General features: G+C 41.0%; 1 protein-coding gene across 4 annotated transcripts in view; it reads left to right on the plus strand.

Moving 5' to 3' along the window:
* Window positions 1–2,547: 2,547 nt before the first annotated feature.
* The window catches only part of USP32 (ubiquitin specific peptidase 32), a 225,218-nt gene continuing 207,257 nt past the window's right edge, over window positions 2,548–20,508 (plus strand). For 2 of the 4 annotated variants that reach the window (XM_033183779.1, XM_033183781.1), the window contains exon 1: window positions 2,548–2,895. In XM_033183779.1, the coding sequence (XP_033039670.1) occupies window positions 2,838–2,895 (58 nt within the window). In that variant the 5' untranslated portion in view covers window positions 2,548–2,837. Of the gene's footprint in view, window positions 2,896–3,319; window positions 3,519–20,508 lie in introns of all 4 variants that reach the window. The other 2 variants (XM_033183782.1, XM_033183780.1) reach the window with 2 other exon arrangements.

A 20,508-nucleotide genomic window follows, 5' to 3' on the forward strand; every position in this document is an offset into this window, starting at 1 on the left:
GACTCCGTCTCAAAAAAAAAAAAAAAAATTACCTACAGTATTCAGTACAGCAACATGCTGTACAGGTTTGTAGCCTGGGAGCAATAGGCCTAGGTGTGCTGCAGGATATACCATTTAGGTTTGTGTAAGTAGTCTATGATATTTGCACCATAACAAAATAGCCCAATGTATCTCTTAGAATACACGGAAAAGGACACATGAGGTCATATTCTATTCTTTCCTGAGTATTTTGTAAATCACTTACTGTCTCTTGAAAGCAGCTAAGCTGCAACTCTAGTCCTATCTTTCAAGTGGGGCAAGTGCCACAAAGAGATACATTAATTTGCTCCCAACTCCACTGCAAATCAAGTGGGTAGATAAACACCCAAGCCTATCCCTTGTATAGCAAGGCCATCTGTAGGTACTGACTGTTTAGAACAGTAATAATGCGTAGTATATGTTGCAATTGAACTCTTGAGGGTTTTCTTCCCTTACAGCTGGGCCCTTTCGTAAGATTCACTTCCCGTTAATTACGATAATCTAACTCGGAACTCACACTCTGCAGGCTGAAGATGACTGAGGTGTTTTGCCTGATGTCTGTCTATAACGAGCTAATGACCTGGAAATTAAAGGCTTTGAAATGTATTCCCAACCCCCCGACTCATGGCCTTTCAGTAATGCAGCTAATCTGAGGTCTTAAAATTAACCGCCTCACAGTGAACTGGAAAGGGCAGCACTGTGACTAATGCCATGTTGCTAATCTGGTTTGCCAGGAAAGGTGAGTAGAAAAACACGGAACACTGGTGGGGCGCGGTGGCTCACGCCTGTAATCCCAGCACTTTGGGAGGCCGAGGCGGGCGGATCACCTGAGGTCGGAAGTTCGCGAAAAGCCTGACGAATATGGAGAAACCTTGTCTCTACTGAAAATACAAAATTAGCCGGGGGTGGTGGCGCATGCCTGTAATCCCAACTACTCGGGAGGCTGAGGCAGGAGAGTCGCTTGAACCACAGAGGCGGAGGTCGTGGTGAGCCGAGATCGCACCATTGCACTCCAGCCTGGGCAACATGGGTGAAACTCCACCTCAAAAAAAAAAAAAAAAAAAAAAGAAAAAAGAAAAAAGAAAAACACAGAATATTACCTTCTTTATCTAACAGGGTATATTAGAATCTGTTGGTTTTAGGAACTAATTAGGAACTAATAACCTTTCCCTGGCCCTAAATTACCTAACCGGCACCTTGGGTCTAATCTAATCCAAATGGTTACTTTTTCAATATTGCTTCCTTTTCCAGAAGCTTTATTCAGTTACTTTTAGGTTGAAGACTAACTGAAGCAAACTAAATAGAGTTGAAAATCAAGGAACTAAATAATAATTCCACTGTACATATAGTCCCTATTTGGTTTCTCCGTTTATGGCTCCCTATAGGTTGTGTTCACCTTTGTTGGCTCTATAAATTATGAGTGAATAATGCTGCTATAAACACGCGCGCACGAATAGCTGTTCACATCCCTGCTTTTCATTCTTTGGGAAGTGGAGAGGCGAACTGGGAAAGTCAGACACATGCTGCCACACCATGAACCTGGAAGGCACGATGCCAAGTGAAATAAGCCAGTCACAAAAGAGAAAGGTTGCAGAGTTCCACTCAGAGGAAATACTTAAGAGTAGTGAAATTGATAAGAGTAGGACAGGGGTTGCCACGGGCCCCAGTGGGAAGGGGATTGGGGAGTTACCATTTAATAGGCACAGTTTCACTTCTGCAAGATGAAAAACGGTGGGAAATGGGACGTGGCAATGGACGCAAAACAATGTCAATGTTCTTAATGCCACTGAACTCACTTAGAAATGGTGAAAATGGTACATTTTGTTACGTATGTTTTACCACAGATTAAAACGACCCCAACGCTAAGCCTTGTAGCCCTCCAGAAACTCTGGGAAAGAGAATAAGCCTTTTGTAGAGCGCTTTCCAGAGAATGTGTACAAGAGGCAGGCTCAGGCGGAGAAGGTGGGCCAGGCGGGCGAGATGTCCCGAAAAGGCAGAGCCACGTCGTTACAAGGTCCACTTTCCTCAGGGATTTCCCGCTAGGAGTGAGCATTCTTCTGTCACAGGAAAGCCTTGAGATTCTCCTTTCCTTTCACAAAGCCCGCCCAGTCAAAGACGTCCCTAACGTTGGGAGTTCCCTGCCTGCCCACTCCTTTCTCTCCTGAGCCATATGCCGCATCCCTCAGAACCCCATTCCTTAAGACTCCGCGGTCTTCCATGTTGGGTCCCAGCCACTGCCACACTACCCGTCAGCTGCTCGGACCCCACCCACCGAACGCCAAAACGTGTGGGCGGGTTACGGGGGGCGTCCTCAAGCGCCCCGGAAGTCACCACCCCCCGTCGCCGGCGGAGGCGCCCGGGCGGGGCGCGCGGCTTTGATTGGCGGCAAGGTGGGACGATGCGTTACGTGCGACGATGCGTCCCCCTCCCCGCTGCTCCTGCGCGCGGTTAGCTTGGGGAGGGGCGGAGCGTGCGGCCCTGGGCGGCCATTACCCGGAACAGTCTCCGGCCTCGGGTCCCGTGACCCTCGGCGGGGGTGGGAAGAGGGCGTGAGGAGGGAAGGGGAGGGAGGAGAGAGAAGGGCGGAGTAGGAGGGAGGGAAGGGGGCGGGGTGGAAACGCGTCACGTGATTCGGCATGGAGGCGGTGGCGGCGACCGGGAGGAGCCGCCGGGGCAGAAGCCGCACTTGTTAGTGTGGGGGGAGGTGGGGGCGGGGGACGCCGACACCGTCACCGTCACCCAGGGACGCCGAGGAGAAGGCGGGAGGGGGGTGGGGGCGAGATCAGGCTCCGACCCCCTGCCGAGGGGATGAGGGGAGCATGGGTGCCAAGGAGTCACGGATCGGATTCCTCAGCTACGAGGAGGCGCTGAGGAGAGGTGAGGGGGGAGGGGTCTGGGCGAGCTGCCTGGGAGGCCAGCGACGGGCAGCCCGGAGGGTGGGTGACTGGGAAGGAGAAGGGAGGTTGAGGGCGTGGGGCGCCTGAGGCGGAAGGGAAAGGCGGCCGGCCTTGGGGAGTATGGTGGAGGAGAGAGGTCTGGTGGGAAGCAGCGTTTGGGAATTAGGGCCGTTTGGAAAGGGGCGAAGCTTGCCCTGAGAGAGGGGGATCGGGATCGGCGTTGGCAGGGCAGTGCTCGTGCTCCCTGGTGGCGTTGTGGTCCTGGATGTGTCCAGGGAAGTCCTCCTCTCCCCGTTTTCTTGGGCGGCTCCAGCCCTTCCAGCCCCCCTCATCCTTCACTGCCATTTTCTCCTATCATTCCTTCGTAAAAACCTCCAATAACATCCTAACCTCGTTCCTAACAGGCTTAGCTGGAAGGGGGCGAGGAGGCGGCTGAAAAGCGCTCCTCCCTGCTACTGGAAGCCCCTTCGTATATGGGGAGTCCCTGCCTTTTCCGAGGGCCTATGCCTGCCTCTTGGGGACTGTGGCCATCCACTTCTGCCCCGTTCACCGTTTGAGCGGCTGACTTTGATAAGAACGATCTGAAATGAAGTTGTGTTTGAGGTGAGACTAGACAGCTGGCGTTGCCACCAGACCTTGTCTTAGGTTTCATCTCCTCCGACGTTGACCAGCGCCTTTGACTGCACTTGATTCCCAGTTCTCGCTCCATCCCTCTCCGTGAAATGGCATTGGGAAGTCCAGCATTCGGATATTGTGTTAAAGCTCCCTTTAGAGACTGGCCTGGCTGCCAGTCCCGGCCTGCTGCTTATTGGCTCTGAGGCACAGTATATTGTTGGCAGCCCCAACCCCCTACCACTCACTCTGATACCGCTGTCCATGATCACTAAAGCACACGCTAACTGGAAGTGTCTGTTGCACAGTTTATGGCCGGAATGTCTTAATTTTTCCTGACTGGGATTTCAGTGTGTGTAGATCTGTGCATGCTTGTATTTCTTTTAGACGTTTAATGGATATTCTTGGTAAGAAGTGAAAAAACATTAAGAAGATTAGGAGCTAGGCATTATTGTTAACAGGTTTCCAAGTCAAGAAATCAGCCATGTTCCAGGTGGTTTTAGTAGCTAAGGATATAAAATGGAAATTAGATTAAAAGACAGGTATTCAAAATGAGGCTTGAGAAGTGAACTGTTGTTAGTATATAGGAAAAAGAGGGATAAGTTCGGTTGACCATCACCTGACCGTAAGATACAGAATTGAGATGTGTTGGTGGTGGTGGATTTACCAGAATAACACAAATATGCCTTTTATGTCTTTCTTTTTTTTTTCCTCTGTGGAACAGTATAATGATTGTTTTTATGGAGAATCTCACTTGAACTTTTTTTCTCTGCCCCAATATGAGAAATATTCCAAATTCTTGATGTGTTTCCAGCTCTAGTAGGCTAGTCATTTCCGGGATGCTGTTGAGCCTGACAGGTCTGGCGTCAATTAGGCAATGGCTTACATGGTATGAAAGAGGACATTAGTCAAACCGATTTACAGCTTCAAGGTTCAGAAGTGTTTCTTAAGTTTGAGGGTGTGAATACTAGTGATGTACCTGGCATTGAGAAATTCTAAAATTAAACTTGTATTCAGCTCTAGCTTGCTTAATCTCCTTTCAAACTAAGATTGTACGTTTGTAAATACAAATGAAGTTAATTGCATTTTAAACTGATCTGACTGGAAGGTTTTTGTTCAGTTTCTTATACAGTGTCTGTCTGTTGAATTTTAAAACACATGTATTTGAAGAGATAGCAAAATATTTGTTAAGAGCTTATTTGTAACTATTGGAATGAATTTATGTTTTACCAGTTTGCTTTAGAGGAAAATTAAAGCAAAAGAGAGCAGCAAGTTGATAAAATTGTATTTCTAAATGTAAACCAGAAGCCCCCTTCTTTAAGCATGGTACTGTTTAGTAAATGTCAGACTTTAATATAGAATTTAAGATTACAGAAAGAGTTTATGAAACTTTTTTTTTTTTTTTTTGAGATGGAGTCTCGGTCTGTCTCCTGGGCTGGAGTGCAGGGCTGGAGTGCAATGGCGTGATCTCGGCTCACTGCAGCCTCCGCCTAAGGGTTCAGGCCATTCTCCTGCCTCAGCCTCCCGAGTAGCTGGGACTACAGGCACATGCCACCACGTCCGGCTGATTTTTTGTATTTTTAATGGAGACGGGGTTTCATCATGTTAGCCAGGATGGTCTCGAACTCTCAACCACAGGTGATCCACCAGCCTCGGCCTCCCAAAGTGCTGGAATTATAGGCGTGAGCCACTGTGCCTGGTCCCAGAAGCTTTTGATAGAGCTAAAAATGGCTTGGAACCTCTTTTGGGCACTTGAATAATATAAGTAGTTGCTAAAACCTGCATTCATTGGTTTCATCTACTTGTTTATATTGTGTAAAATGAATGGGGGTATGGGTAGATAGGATTTGACAAACACACATTAGTCCAGTGTGTGCAAAACAAGCTTGACAAAACTACTGAAATACTTGTTTCCTTGGCTTAACTTAAAATTGTTGAACGCTAAATAATGCCTAGATGCGATTAGGTAGTATTTAAAAAATAGGCATATATTACCACATACAAACATGGAATTGCAGGCAGTTTATCTTGCAAAGTGGGGCCTTGGAAACAAAGTGTTATGTTAATGACAGATAACACTGGGCCTGAGTGGAAGGGCAGTCTAGTGACTTCAGTTACATTTTAGAAGCACCTAGAAATTAGGAAGATTGGTTTTTGCATGCTATTTTAGCTAGACTGTTTGTCAGTTGTCTAAACCTTAACATTTTCTGAAAGTGTACATTTAAACACTGGTAGGGAGATGTATTAGTGGTAGCTTTTATTTTTTGGCTTGAATCTATCTTTCTTAAGTATCTTGAGTAAAACACAAGGAAAGCCTTGATTCTTGTTTATATTGCGTGTGTTTTCTAAGGAAGTATACTTGTACTTCGTGGATACTGGAAATTTGAGCAGCATGTTCTTCATCTCTTTATTTCACCTCCTTGTTGCATCTAAGTTTGTGTCTTGTGTATTCTTAAAAGTGTATTTTAAATGTGTGGAACACAGCATTCAAAAAACATTCAGTGAAAGATGAGTTGCATTTTAGATCCTTTTAGAACTCTAAGACATCTTTTTTTTTTTTTTTGAGACGGAGTCTCGCTCTGTCGCCCAGGCTGGAGTGCAGTGGCCGGATCTCAGCTCACTGCAAGCTCCGCCTCCCGAGTTTACGCCATTCTCCTGCCTCAGCCGCCCTAGTAGCTGGGACTACAGGAGCCCGCCACCACGCCCGACTAGTTTTTTGTATTTTTTTTCTAGTTTTTTGTATTTTTTTTTAGTAGAGACGGGGTTTCACCGTGTTAGCCAGGATGGTCTCCATCTCCTGACCTCGTGATCCGCCCATCTCGGCCTCCCAAAGTGCTGGGATTACAGGCTTGAGCCACCGCGCCCGGCAGAACTCTTAAGACATCTTAAAAATCTTTACCAGTTTTTTAATTCTTCTGTCTTATCTGCTCCTCTGTCCTTCCTTTCGTCTTTCTGGAAACAGGATTATAAGGCGATGTGTGTGTGTTTGTGTGTGTGTGTGTGTAAGAATCGGCTGAATTAAAATGATTCTTAACTTTTAAATTGTAGTAATAAAATACAGTGGGTGAATTTCTTCTAATCCCTTTCTTTAAAATCTGGCATTTATATTGCGCTTAGTAGCTGAGTGAACTATAGTGTGTCAAAAAGTTATGTTATGGATTAATATTTTAAAATGACCTTTTGCTCATTAATTCAGTGGATTTTTTTTTTTTTATACTTTAAGTTCTAGGGTACTAATTCAGCAGATTTTTACTAAAGGCTGGGTGTGAATTAGGCACTAAGGAAATGGATAACCAAGACCCCTCTCTCTAGGATCATATAGCTTGGGTCAGTGATCTCCACTAAGTGTATATAGACAATCCCTGACTTAGAATTTAACTTTACGATGGTGCAAAAGCTATATGTGTTCAATAGAAAGCATATTTCATTACAGTATTAATATTTAGTATTAATAACCATAATAGTATTAATAACCGTATTTCAGTACACTAATAAATTACATGAGATTTTCTTTTTTTTTTTGAGACGGAGTCTCGCTCTGTCACCCGGGCTGGAGTGCAGTGGCCGGATCTCACTCAGCTCACTGCAAGCTCCGCCTCCCGGGTTTACACCATTCTCCTACCTCAGCCTCCCGAGTAGCTGGGACTACAGGCGCCCGCCACCTCGCCCGGCTAGTTTTTTTGTATTTTTTAGTACAGACGGGGTTTCACCATGTTAGCCAGGATGGTCTCGATCTCCTGACCTCGTGATCCGCCCGTCTCGGCCTCCCAAAGTGCTGGGATTACAGGCTTGAGCCACCGCGCCCGGCCAATTACATGAGATTTTCAACACATTACTGTGTTATTTTGTCCAACACTATACTAATGTAAGTGTTCTAAGCATGTTTAAGGTAGGCTAAGTTATGATGTTCAGTAGATTTGGTGTGTTAAATACATTTTTGACTTAATGGTATTTTCAACTTATGATGGGTTTATTGGGAGGTAATCTCATTGTAAGCTGTTGTATCAAAGAGTGTAAGCCTATTCATAGAGGATGGGAATAAAATACTAGAAATTCTGTTTATAGTTCTAACTTGTATATGTTTAATAATGCACATAATATGTTCAAAAGTAGTATATATGCATATCATTTATAAATGATCAGCTTACAGTATAATAAGTGCTGCAGTGCTATAGGAGAAAGTGCTATGGAAATATAGAGTGTGTATGGTTTCTCTGATGGCTTGCAAGTGCCATTAGCACTATGCTCATTTTATAGTATATGCTCAATATAGTCACTTACAGGTAGTTGTGTTTACTAGTGGAATAATTAAGCATGTAACAGTTGACAGTTTAGTACTTTTCATTTTGTTTATCCACCAAATCTAAGATGCTTTAAAACAATGACTCCCAACTAAGATTTTGTTCACCAATTTCTCAGTATTAATCTTAGAATTTCATTACATTTATACTACCTATGATGTGATGTTAGCTGGTTTAGCATAATGTATCATTCTATACATGGAAATTGAATTTCACAATCAGTACCTTCTGGGATGCAGTATTTATCTCCCTTATTAAAGCACTTATTTTGCCTTCCTATGAATTTTTAAAATTCACCAGTGAACTTTCTAGCATTAGTTTGGAATTGTTGGTTTCGGTTAAGCCTTTTAAAAGTATACCTAGCCAGATCTGACTATTTGTAAAGGAGAAAAATGGGGCAGTTTTTAATTAGTCTGCTTATATAGTCACCTGAGTGGTTACAAAGGTGCTGTTTTCACATATCTCATGGTTTCACTAATTTCACAGTTTTCACCTCACTAATCTTCAGTTCGTAAGTTTGGTGTGTCACTGACAAAGAGGAGATAAATATATTGATGAACTCTGGATTTTGGGGGATGAGCAAAATGAGGTGACATCACTTGCTGGTTAGTGAGCTCCGCATTTACCAAACTGGACAGCTCTTGTTTGTTTTTTCTTGTTCATTGTCTCTCTTTGTGCTTAGTGAGACTTTACAGTGACAGCACTCAGAGTTGCCTTCCAGAAAGATGTGTAAGGAAGTTAGAGTTGGGATTGTGATGCCCAACCAATAGCCAGATATTTTCTCAGGATGAGAAAGGGAAGATTTTTGACACTTGATTATATACTTGGATCACTGGAAAAGTTAGAGAAGTTATTTTTTTTGTTGTCACTATAGAAAAATCTGTTTTTGCAGCACTAGAGTAATACTGAGAGTTTGAATTAGAAGCTTTAATGTTAAACAGCTGCAGTGGTGGAGGGATTTTTTTTTTTTTTTTTTTTTTATTTATGGACTAAAAATTAGTAGTTGGATAGTGTACTGAGAAAATTAAGGTGGGACTGACAGTTCTTTTCATACTGTATCCAGGAAGCATGGCTTCTCTTTTGAGAGCTTGTTTATGCCTCTGCTTTTGCTTTCTGGGCCTCATGACATATTTGTGTTTAAGTTGAGCAATTTCATGTCTTTTCTACATTCCAATAAGTCCTCTCATTTAATAATAAAGAACTCTTGGAAGTTAGAGGTATGTAGTTAATTATTGACACAAAAGCCTAATAAAAACTAGCTTTTCAAGTGTTTCCTTTATTGTTCTTTCTGTTTGTTTATTTTGTGTTGTGTGTGTGTGATATGCAGCAATAGAAGAGAATTTTCTTTTATAGTCAGCGATCTATCCTAAGACATATCTATTCAAAGATGACCAGTATTCAAGGCCTTCCATTAACACCCCTCTTTATTAGGGATTTAGTATTCATTAACATGAGGCTCTTTTTAATTTGTTTTTATTTATTTCTTTTTCTTTTCTTTTTTTTTTTTTTTGAGACTGAGTCTCTGTCGCCTAGGCTAGAGTGCAAGTGGCACTATCTTGGCTCACTGCAGCCTCCGCCTCCTGAGTTCAAGCTATTCTCATGCGTCAGCCTCCCGAGTAGCTAGGAGGCACCTACCGCCATGCCCGGCTCATTTTTGTATTTTTAGTAGAGACAGGGTTTTACTATGTTGGCCAGGCTGGTCTCGAACTCCTGACCTCAAGTGATCCACCTACGTTGGCCTCCCAAAGTGCTGAGATTACAGGCATGAGCCACTGTGCCTGGCCTATGTATTTATTTTTGAGACGGAGTCTTGCTCTGTCACCCAGGTTGGAGTGCAGTGGTGCAATCTTGGCTCACTGCAACCTCCACCTCCCGGATTCAAGCAATTCTCCTGCCTCAGTCCCCCAAGTAGCTGGGATTACAGGCACGGTGACACCATATCCGACTAATTTTGTATTTTTACTAGAGATGGGGTTTCTCCGTGTTGGTCAGGCTGTTCTCCAACTCCCAACCTCAGGTTATCCGCCTGCCTCGGCTTCCCAAAGTGCTGGGATTACAAGCGTGAGCCACCGCGCCCGGCCTAGGGAATTCTTAAGCTCTTTGCCATCTTGTGTATAAGATTCAGGAGAACTGATGTTTTGAAACCTTGCCTATAACATGTTTCTTGAGATACTAGACACTGGACTACATTAAAAGCAAAACTATGCTAAAATGAGATTTTATAGAGGAAGTTCTCCAGTGTCTTTCATTTCTATGAAGAAGCTTGGTTGTCCCAGCATCTTATCCTGTGACAAAAGCCTTTTAACGTTTGCTGTGGTTGCCTTTTGGTAATGACTTGTGATAGGGTCTGGAGAGATTTCATTATGGAAAAGATCCTTCTATCAAGATAGGTCTCCACTAGTCTTTCCCATGACAGCAAATGGCATCACTATTGCAACCCAAGTACTATACTGAAAAATCTAGAGATATCCTCAGTTTCTCCCTTTCTCTCATTTCTGACCATATCCCCTTATCTCCAGTTAGAATCTGTCACCAAGTTTTATTAGTTTGGTATTCAGTTTAGTCTGTTAGCTTCTGCTTAATTGCCTGCACTTTAGTCCCCACTGCCGTCATTTGCTCCAAGACACTGCAGTAGTTTCCCATAGTCAGTGTATTCTTAAAATCCAAATCAGATCTTGTTATTCCTTTCTTTAAAGTCTATAATTAATTTTTAAAAATGTAGTCTTTATAATGGTCTACAAGGCTGTAAATAATTTGGTTCCTACTTAAAACTCCAACCTCAGTTGTAGTAATTTACCCCTTGCCTCCTATACACTAGCTACACTAGCCATCTTCTTGTTCTTGGAACCTATTCTGGCTTGCAGCCTTTACATTTGCCACTTTCTCTCATCCTGGAAAGACTACGAATTTTTACATGTCTGACTCAGTCTCATATCTGATGCCCACAGCTCAGATGGCCTCAAGGATGCCTTCCTTTATCACCTCATATGAAGTGGTATTTGTCTATCACTATTGTGCAATATTCTGAACAGTTTGTGTACAGCCTTTATCATAATATGTAATTATCATGTTTATTGTCAGGTCTGTTGCTGAATCCCCAGTGTCACGATAGGTGCAGTGTCTAATGTATTTTAAGTGCTCAGTAAATACTGGATGTCTGGATGAATGTATAAATGTATAAATGATGGCGAGATGTGGAGAACTTTCATGTGTGTAAGGTCGGGGGGTAAAACATAAAGACAGGGATCGAGTTATACTAAATGTATCCACATCAAAATTTCTTTTGCTTTCAGCAGCTTTTAAAAAGTTTGTGCTTAAAGTTTTTTTTTGTTTGTTTGTTTTTTTTGAGACGGAGTCTCACTCTGTCGCCAGGGCTGGAGTGCAGTGGCCGGATCTCAGCTCACTGCAAGCTCCGCCTCCTGGGTTTATGCCATTCTCCTGCCTCAGCTTCCCGAGTAGCTGGGACTACAGGCGCCCACCACCTTGCCCGGCTAGATTTTTTTGTGTTTTTTAGTAGAGACGGGGTTTCACCGTGTTAGCCAGGATGGTCTCCATCTCCTGACGTCGTGATCTGCCCGTCTCGGCCTCCCAAAGTGCTGGGATTACAGGCTTGAGCCACCGCGCCCGGCCATTTTTGTTTTTTTTTTTTTTTGAGACGATGTCTGTCTCTCTTCTCAGACTGCAGTGCAAGTGGTGCGACCTCGGCTCACTGCAACCTCCGCCTCCTGGGTTCAAGCAATTCTCCTGCGTCAGCCTCCTGAGTAGCTGGGACTACAGGCACAAGCCACCACGCCCAGCTAATTTTTGTATTTTTAATAGAGATGGGGTCTCACCGTGTTGGCCAGGATAGTCTTGATTTCTTGACCTCGTGATCCACCTGCCTTGGCCTCCCAAAGTGCTGAGATTACAGGCGTGAGCCACCACACCCGGCCTGTGCTTAAAGTTTTAAATGATAGTTAAAAATAAGCAGTCTTAATTATAGTATGTAGTTTTGTCTGTTTAGTTCAAATACTTGAAGCTGGTAAATAAATTCCTGAGAGATTAGTATGGGGTAAGTATTGTATTTATGAACGCTTGAGAATTTATTTTGGGTATATATAAAATTTAATAATTTTATATTACTTTTTATATGAAATAATCATTTTTATATGATGACCTTCATGTACTTTTCATTTATGATGACAGGTATTATCCTGCTGCTGTATGTGAAGTTAGAGTTGGAAAGTTATTTGCTTACAGTGTTATACAGAGTTATATAAAATTCAACACACAGAGCTCTATCTTGGTTCTAAATAATCCAGGTTATTTTAAATTAAATTTTATGATTAACTTTTTTTTCTTGGTCTAAGACTCTTTTTCTCCTATGTTCCATGGCTGATGCTTCCCTCCCTCTTTTCTTAGTCTTTTGGTTTTTGTTTTTATTACAATGGTATATACACATAGTTTAGAATCAGATGAGAATACAGGGCTTGTTATGAAAATGGTACTGTTAGCTGGGCATGGTGGTTCAGGCCTCCCAAATAGTGGGGACTACAGGTGTGCACCACTACACCTGGCTAATTTTTTTTAAATTTTGCAGAGATGAAGCCACACTGTGTTGCCCAGGCTGGTCTCAGAATCCTGTCCTCAAGCCTCAACCTCCTAAAGCATTGGGATTATAGGCATGAGCCACTGTGCTGACTGGCTGAGGCCTCTGAGAGAACTTGACATCTGGGCTTAGTTTTGACGGATAAGGATCTGGCAAGGCAGGTAGTTCAAGGAGAAAGATATGTGCCAGTTTGTTGGTGAGCTTATTTCACTATGCCAGCCTCTGGAAATAAAAATCATACACTGGCCCTAATTTCAAGACACTAATAATCTTGTCAGGGTTTTCTTCACAGAGAAGATGCATAAAATTTGGTCTTAAAAATGAGTTCACCATGCACACATACACACAAAAAAAGTAAATACTGCATTACTCTGTGTATATGAGGTTCAAAAATAGGCAAAACTAATTTGTGGTGAAAGAATAGTGGTGACCTCTGAGGGTTGGTATTGACTACTGGGAGAGAACAGGAGAGAGCCTACTGGGGTGCTGGAAATGTTCTGTATTTTAATTTTGCATGATAATTTCTTGGATGCATCCATAAAAATTCAGTCAAGCTATATAGTAAGATTTGTGCAGTTTATGTAAGTAATAGGAGAGATAAGAGGGGGAACCTGTGGAGAAGCAGAGCATTTCAAGATCTAGAAAGCAACATTTGCAAGGGTACACAGTGTTCAGACAGGGACCAAATCATAGAAACTACTAGGGCTTGCCATGCTGGAACAACTGACTTCAAACCATAGGGCATAGGTACCTTCCACTGAAGAAGAACATCTGAGTAAAATGACTAGAGGTGCATTTCAAAGATTATTCTATTGGACATATAAAGAATGAATTGGAGGAGTAGGAGGCAAATAGTCCAAGGAACAGATAAAGACCTTTTTTTTTTTGAGACAGGGTCTCCTGTCACCCTAGCTGGAGTGCAGTTGTGTGATCATGGCTCACTGCAGCTTCTACTTCTTGCGCTCATTCAATCCTTCCATCTCAGCCTCCCAAGTATTTGGGACTCCAGATGTGCGTCACCACACCTGGCTAATTTTTTTATTTTGTTGTAGTGACGGGAATCTCACTGTTGTTTCCCAGACTGGTCTTGAACTTCTGAACTCAGGCAGTCTTCTGGCCTTGACCTCTCACAGTGCTGGGATTACATGTGTGGGCTACAGTACCTGGCCTTATTAAAATGTTGACATAATAAATGGGACTACCTAGTGCTGTGCGTTCTCCTTAAAGGAGAAAGCTGACAGAATACAACTAGCAGTAATAGTTGGGTAAACTGCTTTCTACAGAGTAGATTTTGTTTGTCTCATGACATTTATACAAATACTCAAATGTTTCAGGAATGTAAACATGTAAAATTTGGGTTATATATAATGCCTCCTGGCTCTAAAATTATCTGAATCCATGAAGCAATCAGTAGTAAATATGAAGGAAAAATGAAACACAGCCTTATATGCAAGGACAAGCACAAATTTCTAATTCGTGTTATAATTTGGGTGCCCAACTGGTTTTGAAAGTGAGCCTTGGTTTAACTGGTTCTGAGACATTTCTCTCAAATAGCAAATGAGTAGTGGTTATAAATAGAGTACATTGTAAAGTCATGTCAAAATTCCATGCAATTTTTGGAGCCTTTTTTCTCCTGTGTAATTTATATAATTTGAAATGTATTCCTGTGTAAAATATTTAACCTCTTTACAATAAGCACTAAGTGGACTAATTAGTATGCTCTTCTTATTTCATATTTCTGTGGTTTCTCTTATGTGGAATGACTTTTTTATGCCACCCAGGCTGGAGTGCAGTGGCACATTCACTGCTTACTGCAGCCTCAACCCCCCAGGGTCTAGCAGTTCTCCTATTTCAGCTTCCCTAGTAGCTGGGACTACAGGTGTGCACCACTATGCCCCATTAATTTTTGTGTTTTTTGTAGAGATTGGGTTTTGCTATGTTGCCCAGGCTGGTCTTGAACTCTTCAGTTCAAGAGATCTGCCCACCTCGACCTCCCAAAGTGCTGGGATTACAGGCATGAGCCACCACACCCAGCCTTTTTTCTAGTTTATTTATTATTCCAAGATCAGATGAGATTGGGCATGTTCAGTTTGGTATGGCCATAGACTGCTCTTATCTATTCTAATAATTTTGTATTGTACAATGTGTTGGAAAGGCAAGATGAAGTTAGATTATGAAGGGTTCATTCCCATTCAGTTCTGTCTATCCTTCTGGTCTTTGCCTAAATCTTACCTTCTTTGGAGCTTTCCTGAACTTATTTATCTCCTTTGAATTCTTACGTTTGCATCCTTTGTATTTGAGTATTTTTACATACGTATGTACGTAAATGAAACATGTTTTATGTGTATTAATTCACTCTCCCAACTAGATTGAAACCTGCTTTTGAAGAGTAACCTTTTTTTAAAACCACATTTGACTCTTTTAAGCACAAATAGGTGTTTAGCATATGCTTGATGATTGAGAGAACCATATGGTTACAGTTATTGGTGTGTCTGTATGATTGTGATATGTTGGTATTTAAAAATCAATAGTTATGTCTTATTTAGTTTTCTTTTAAGCCATAACCTTTTGCTTTCATTTATATGTCTTCTGAATGTTAAGTAACATGTGGCTCATATTTCAAACTCCCAATTTGGAAGTTTATAGCAATGTGACTGAAGTTTATAATTACAGGTCTCAGAGAACTGCACTACACAGCAGTTCTCTATATGTTAGAAGAATTTATTAGAAGATAGACAATTGTAGGTTACAGTGTAATTTAGAAGACTTTTGCTCATCTCATGTATTTGTGTCGGTTTGAGAATTTGAAAATGCCCCCAAAATGTCTGTTCTTAACTAGTGCCTCTTGTGATCCTGGCAGGGATAAGCTAAACTGAAATGGTAGACTTTTTCTGTTTATCTTAGTATCCTGAGTCCCTATATCTGGAATGTAGTAGATGTTTGTGCATTTCCCTATGTGAGTGAAGTCAAAATACTACAGATGGATTTTTCAGCTTTTCAAAGTTTTCACATTTACCAAGTTCTTCACAGTTACCTCCTAATAGTTAAAAAACTATTTGCCTTAATTTGTGCTAGTGCTACTTTGACATTTGCATTGCTGTGAAACCCTTACTAAAAGGTATATTTTTCTAATATACAAATACATATATGCAGCTTTTTCTCGTACCTTTGAGAAAGCAAAAAATTGTACTAAATTATGATTTCTGACTGTAATAGGAATGTGGCTTAGTCATGATCAGTATTATATTTTCAGCTATGTCTTATTAGGATTATTGTAAAACACTTTCAAAATAGTTCATGCGAATTTTTGTCTGATCTTCACAAACTCAGTTATGTACATAGCTCTCCCCCACCTTCCCCTGGCTTTGCCAATTTATTTTATTTTTATTGTGCTAATATAGATATAACATACCATTTACCATTTGAACTATTAAGTGTACAATTAATGGCATGAAGTATATTCACAATATTGTATAACCATCACCACTATCCATTTCCAGAAGTTGTTCATCATCCCAAACAGAAATTCTGTATCCCTTTTTTTCCCCAGTCCCTGCCAACCTCTATTCTACTTTCTATTTTTATGAATTTGCCTACTTCATGTAAGTAGAATCATAAAATATTTGACCTTTCCTATCTTATTTCACTTAGGATAATATTTTCAAGGTTTATCCATGTTGTAGCACATAGCAGAATTTAATTTCTTTTTTTGGCTGAGTAATTTGTATATACTTCATCTTGTTTGTACATCCATCTGTTGATGGGACATGTTTGGATTGTTTTCATCTTTTGGCTATTTTGAATAATGTTGCTGTGAACCTTGGTGTACAAATATCTTTTTGAGTCCTGCTTTCACTTCTTTTGGGTATAAACCTAGGAATGGAATTGGTGGGTCATATGGTAATTCTATATTTAACCTTTTGAGGAACAGCTAAACTGGTTTCCACAGCTTCTGTACCATTTTATATTTCCACCAGCAATGCACAAGTGCTCCTTCCATTTTCTCCATATTCTCTATCCAATACTTGTTATTTTCTGTTTTCTTTCAATTAATAACCATCCTAATGGATGTGACATGGTATTATTGTGATTTTGATTTTTAGTTCCCTAATGGCTAGTGCTAATGAGCATCTTTTTATGTGCTATTGGTCATTTGTATGTCTTTTTTGGAGAAATGTCTATTCAATCCTTTGCCCATTTTTGAATTGAGATGTGTGCTTTTTTGTTGTTGAGTTGTAGTTCTTTATACATTCTGCATATTATTCTCACATCAGATATGTGATTTACAAATAGTTTCTCCCAAATATTTCTGTGGGTTGCAGATATATTAATATCTGTGCGTTGTCTTTCATGGTCTTGATAGGATCTTTTAATGCCCAAAAGTTTTAATTTTGATGAAATAATGTATGTAGTTTTGAACTTAAACAATGTTACAGATTGTGCAAAGGATACAACCATGAAATTCTGATAGATTGACCCCACAGCTGCGGAAAACCAGAGTAGAAAGAACCCTACTCTAAAACCCAAAAGACCTCCCCAGATAGAGTCCTTTGAAAATAATTTTCCAAATGATTTAAACAGCCTGTGGGTAAATTAAGAGGAAATGATATCTGTAACAGTGTTGCTTGTGGTGAAAACACAGAAGAGTCAACCATATTATCAAATCTTAGCTAGAATGGAAAGTCAGAAGGATATTTATTAGCAAACATTAATAAAAGGTTGGCCTTTATTATTGTAAGCATGTACACAGACGACAGCAGGTAGTCTCTACCATAAGAATGAGAAATGCCTCCTATCTTTATGAATTCTGAAATTTAACCTTTCTTAACCCAATTGCTGTAAGGTCCTAGGCTTTATTTGTTATGCATGTTATTGGAGTAGAGACTGTTTGAAGGTTGGGGGGTATTTAGTGATGCAAGTAACATTTATATGTTTTAAAATCTGCTTTTCTAGGCAGTTTTTAAAATGAAATGCTGTATTTTTAAACTTTAAAAATTTATTTTTATTATTTTTTGTAGAGATGGGGTCTTGCTCTGTTGCCCACGCTGGTTTCAAACTCTTGGCCTCAAGAGATCCTCCTGCCTTTGCCTCCCAAAGTGCTGTGATTACAGGCGTGAACCCCCGTGCCTGGTCTAAAATTTTTAAAGACTTTATTTCTAGAGGCAGGTTCTCAAAAGATATCCTATCGTAATGGGCATATATAGAGAGAGTAGTAGGTGAGTTTAAGGGGGATGTAAATATTGGCCAAAAGGTTTCTTTTAGGTACCCCTCAAATGTAGCCCTGTGAATATCAAAAGTTTATTATGGCAATGTTCTTTGTGCATTTTTATTCGATGTCAGCCATTCATCTAATAACTCTTCAGAAGATTTTATCTCGGGGCAGTGGCATTTTGTAACTTCATATATGGAAGAAAACTTTTATCTAATAACTGATATGCCAATGTGTTAGTATGAAAAATTTTTCCCAAAATTCGTACCAGCTGTGGTAGCTCAACCTGTAATCCCAACACTTTGGGAGGCGGAGTCAGGCAGATCACCTGAAGTTAGGAGTTCGAGACCAGCCTGGCCAACATGGTGAAACCCTGTCTCTACTAAAAATATAAAAATTAGCTGGGCGTGGTGGCAGGCACCTGTTATCCAAGCTACTTGGGAGGCTAAGGCAGGAGAATTGCTTGAATCCGGGAGGTGCAGGTTGCAATGAGCCAAGATTGCCTCACTGCACTCCAGCCTGAGTGACAGAGTGAGACTTTGTCTCAAAAAAAAAAAAAAAAAAGGAAAAAAAAAAAAGAAAAAACTTTGCCAAAATTCAAACGTTGTTTCATTGAGTGGCTTTGTTTGATTATTAATACTTTAATAGTGTGTTTAAAATTAATGTTTATTATTTAAAAAATCAGCTTCCTAATCCCAGCACTTTGGGAGGCCGAGGCGGGCAGATCACGAAGTCAGGAGATCGAGACCATCCTGGCTAACACGGTGAAACCCCGTCTCTACTAAAAAAATACAAAAAAACTAGCCGGGCAAGGTGACAGGCGCCTGTAGTCCCAGCTACTCGGGAGGCTGAGGCAGGAGAATGGCGTAAACCCGGGAGGCGGAGCTTGCAGTGAGCCGAGATCCGGCCACCGCACTCCAGCCTGGGCGACAAAGCGAGACTCCGTCTCAAAAAAAAAAAAAAAATCAGCTTCCTTATTTTTTTATTTTTTTATTTTTTTGAGGCGGAGTCTCGCTCTGCCGCCCAGGCTGGAGTGCGGTGGCGCGATCTTGGCTCACTGCAAGCTCCGCCTCCCGGGTTCACGCCATTCTCCTGCCTCAGCCTCCTGAGTAGCTGGGACTACAGGCGCCCGCAACCGCGCCCGGCTAATTTTTTTGTATTTTTAGTAGAGACGGGGTTTCGCCATGGTCTCGATCTCCTGACCTTGTGATCTGCCCACCTCGGCCTCCCAAAGTGCTGGGATTACAGGCGTGAGCCACCGCGCCCGGCCAGCTTCCTTATTTTGAAGAAACATTAATGTTTAGTATTAAACTATTATTGTAGTTTAGTGTAGTTACAATAAGATGATACTGGAACTCATGGAAGGGGTTAGATTTTCTTCATCTTAGAAACTTACTTTTCATAAAATATATATTGTGTAATTATATATGAAATTACATAATAATTAGATATAAAAATAAAAAATCGGATTATAGTTGGGCTCAGTGGCTTGCATTTGTAATCCCAGCTCCTTGGGAAGCTTAGACTGGAGGATATCTTGAGTCCAGAAATTTGAGGCTGCAGTGAGCTATGATTGTGCCACTACATTCCAGCCTGGGCGACAGGAGTGAGACCCCATCTCTAAAAATAAAAACTAAAAAAAATTAGATTATAGTTGACAAAAGACTGAGTGACAGTGAAAATGCAATGAATATTTTTACTACTGTGTTTTGATTACATACATAGGAAGGTAGGAATTTTTCTGTCTTTCCAAATTAGTTTAGAAATTAAAGATTTGACCGGGCGTAGTGGCTCACACCTGTAATCCCGGCTCTTTGGGAGGCTGAGACGGGCAGATCACCTGAGGTCAAGAGTTCGAGACCACCCTGGCCAACATGGTGAAACCTCGTCTCTACTAAAAATACAAGAAAAATTAGCTGGGCATGGTGGCGTGGGTCTGTAGTCCCAGCTACTTGGGAAGACTAAGGCAGGAGAATCACTTGAACCCAGGAGGCGGAGGTTGCAGTGAGCCAAGATCGCGCCACTGCACTCCAGCCTGGGCGACAGTGCAAGACTCCATCTCAAAAACAAACAACAACAAAACACCAGAAAAAGGAAAAATAGTGTTAACTAAAGAGATAATTTAGTATGTATTGTTTGTACTTAATGGGTGTGCATATATGATGTGTTTGGTTTTATAGTGAAAATCCTAACGTTCTGCTATATGGTTTATGGTGCATTGTAGATGTTCCTTTAAGCACTCAATGATAAAGATTAAAATTACTAAGATAGAGAGTAAATCTATATTATATGTAGTCATTTCTCAATTTGCATAGTAGTATGGGACTGTAAAAATGACATGCTAGCTGAGACTATTCAAAGGGATCATAATAATCAGTGGAAAAAATTATAATTGTTCTGTGTGACCTTTAAAAATGTTTGTCGAAACATTAAATACGCTCTCACAGTTGGTTATAGATATATAGGGTAAGAAGAAGCGTGGTATCCACAGAGGAGGGAGCTTCATAAACAAAGACAAACAGGAATATCAACTACCAGCCACCAACAGCACTTTTGTAAAACTTATGTAAATATTACAAAAAACAATATAACAAGATTACTAAGAGATTGGAAAATAAAGGAAGAACATTTCACTTATGATCCTTTCACCAAACACATCTAATTATTTGCTCTTACTCTTTTTTCAAATTAATGTTTAGTATTGTTTTAATCATAATGCACATAACATTTGGCATCTTGTTTTTTCTGAGGTGTCTGTTTCTATCAATGTTATACATACCTATACAGTCATGTGCTGCATAATGATGTTTTGGTTAACGAGGGACTGCATACACAACTGTAATCCATAAGATTATAGTAGAGCTGAAAAATTCCTGTTGCTTA

This window comes from Trachypithecus francoisi, unplaced genomic scaffold, assembly GCF_009764315.1.
Source record: "Trachypithecus francoisi isolate TF-2019V2 unplaced genomic scaffold, Tfra_2.0 Lachesis_group20, whole genome shotgun sequence".
NCBI classification, from domain to species: Eukaryota; Metazoa; Chordata; class Mammalia; order Primates; family Cercopithecidae; genus Trachypithecus; species Trachypithecus francoisi.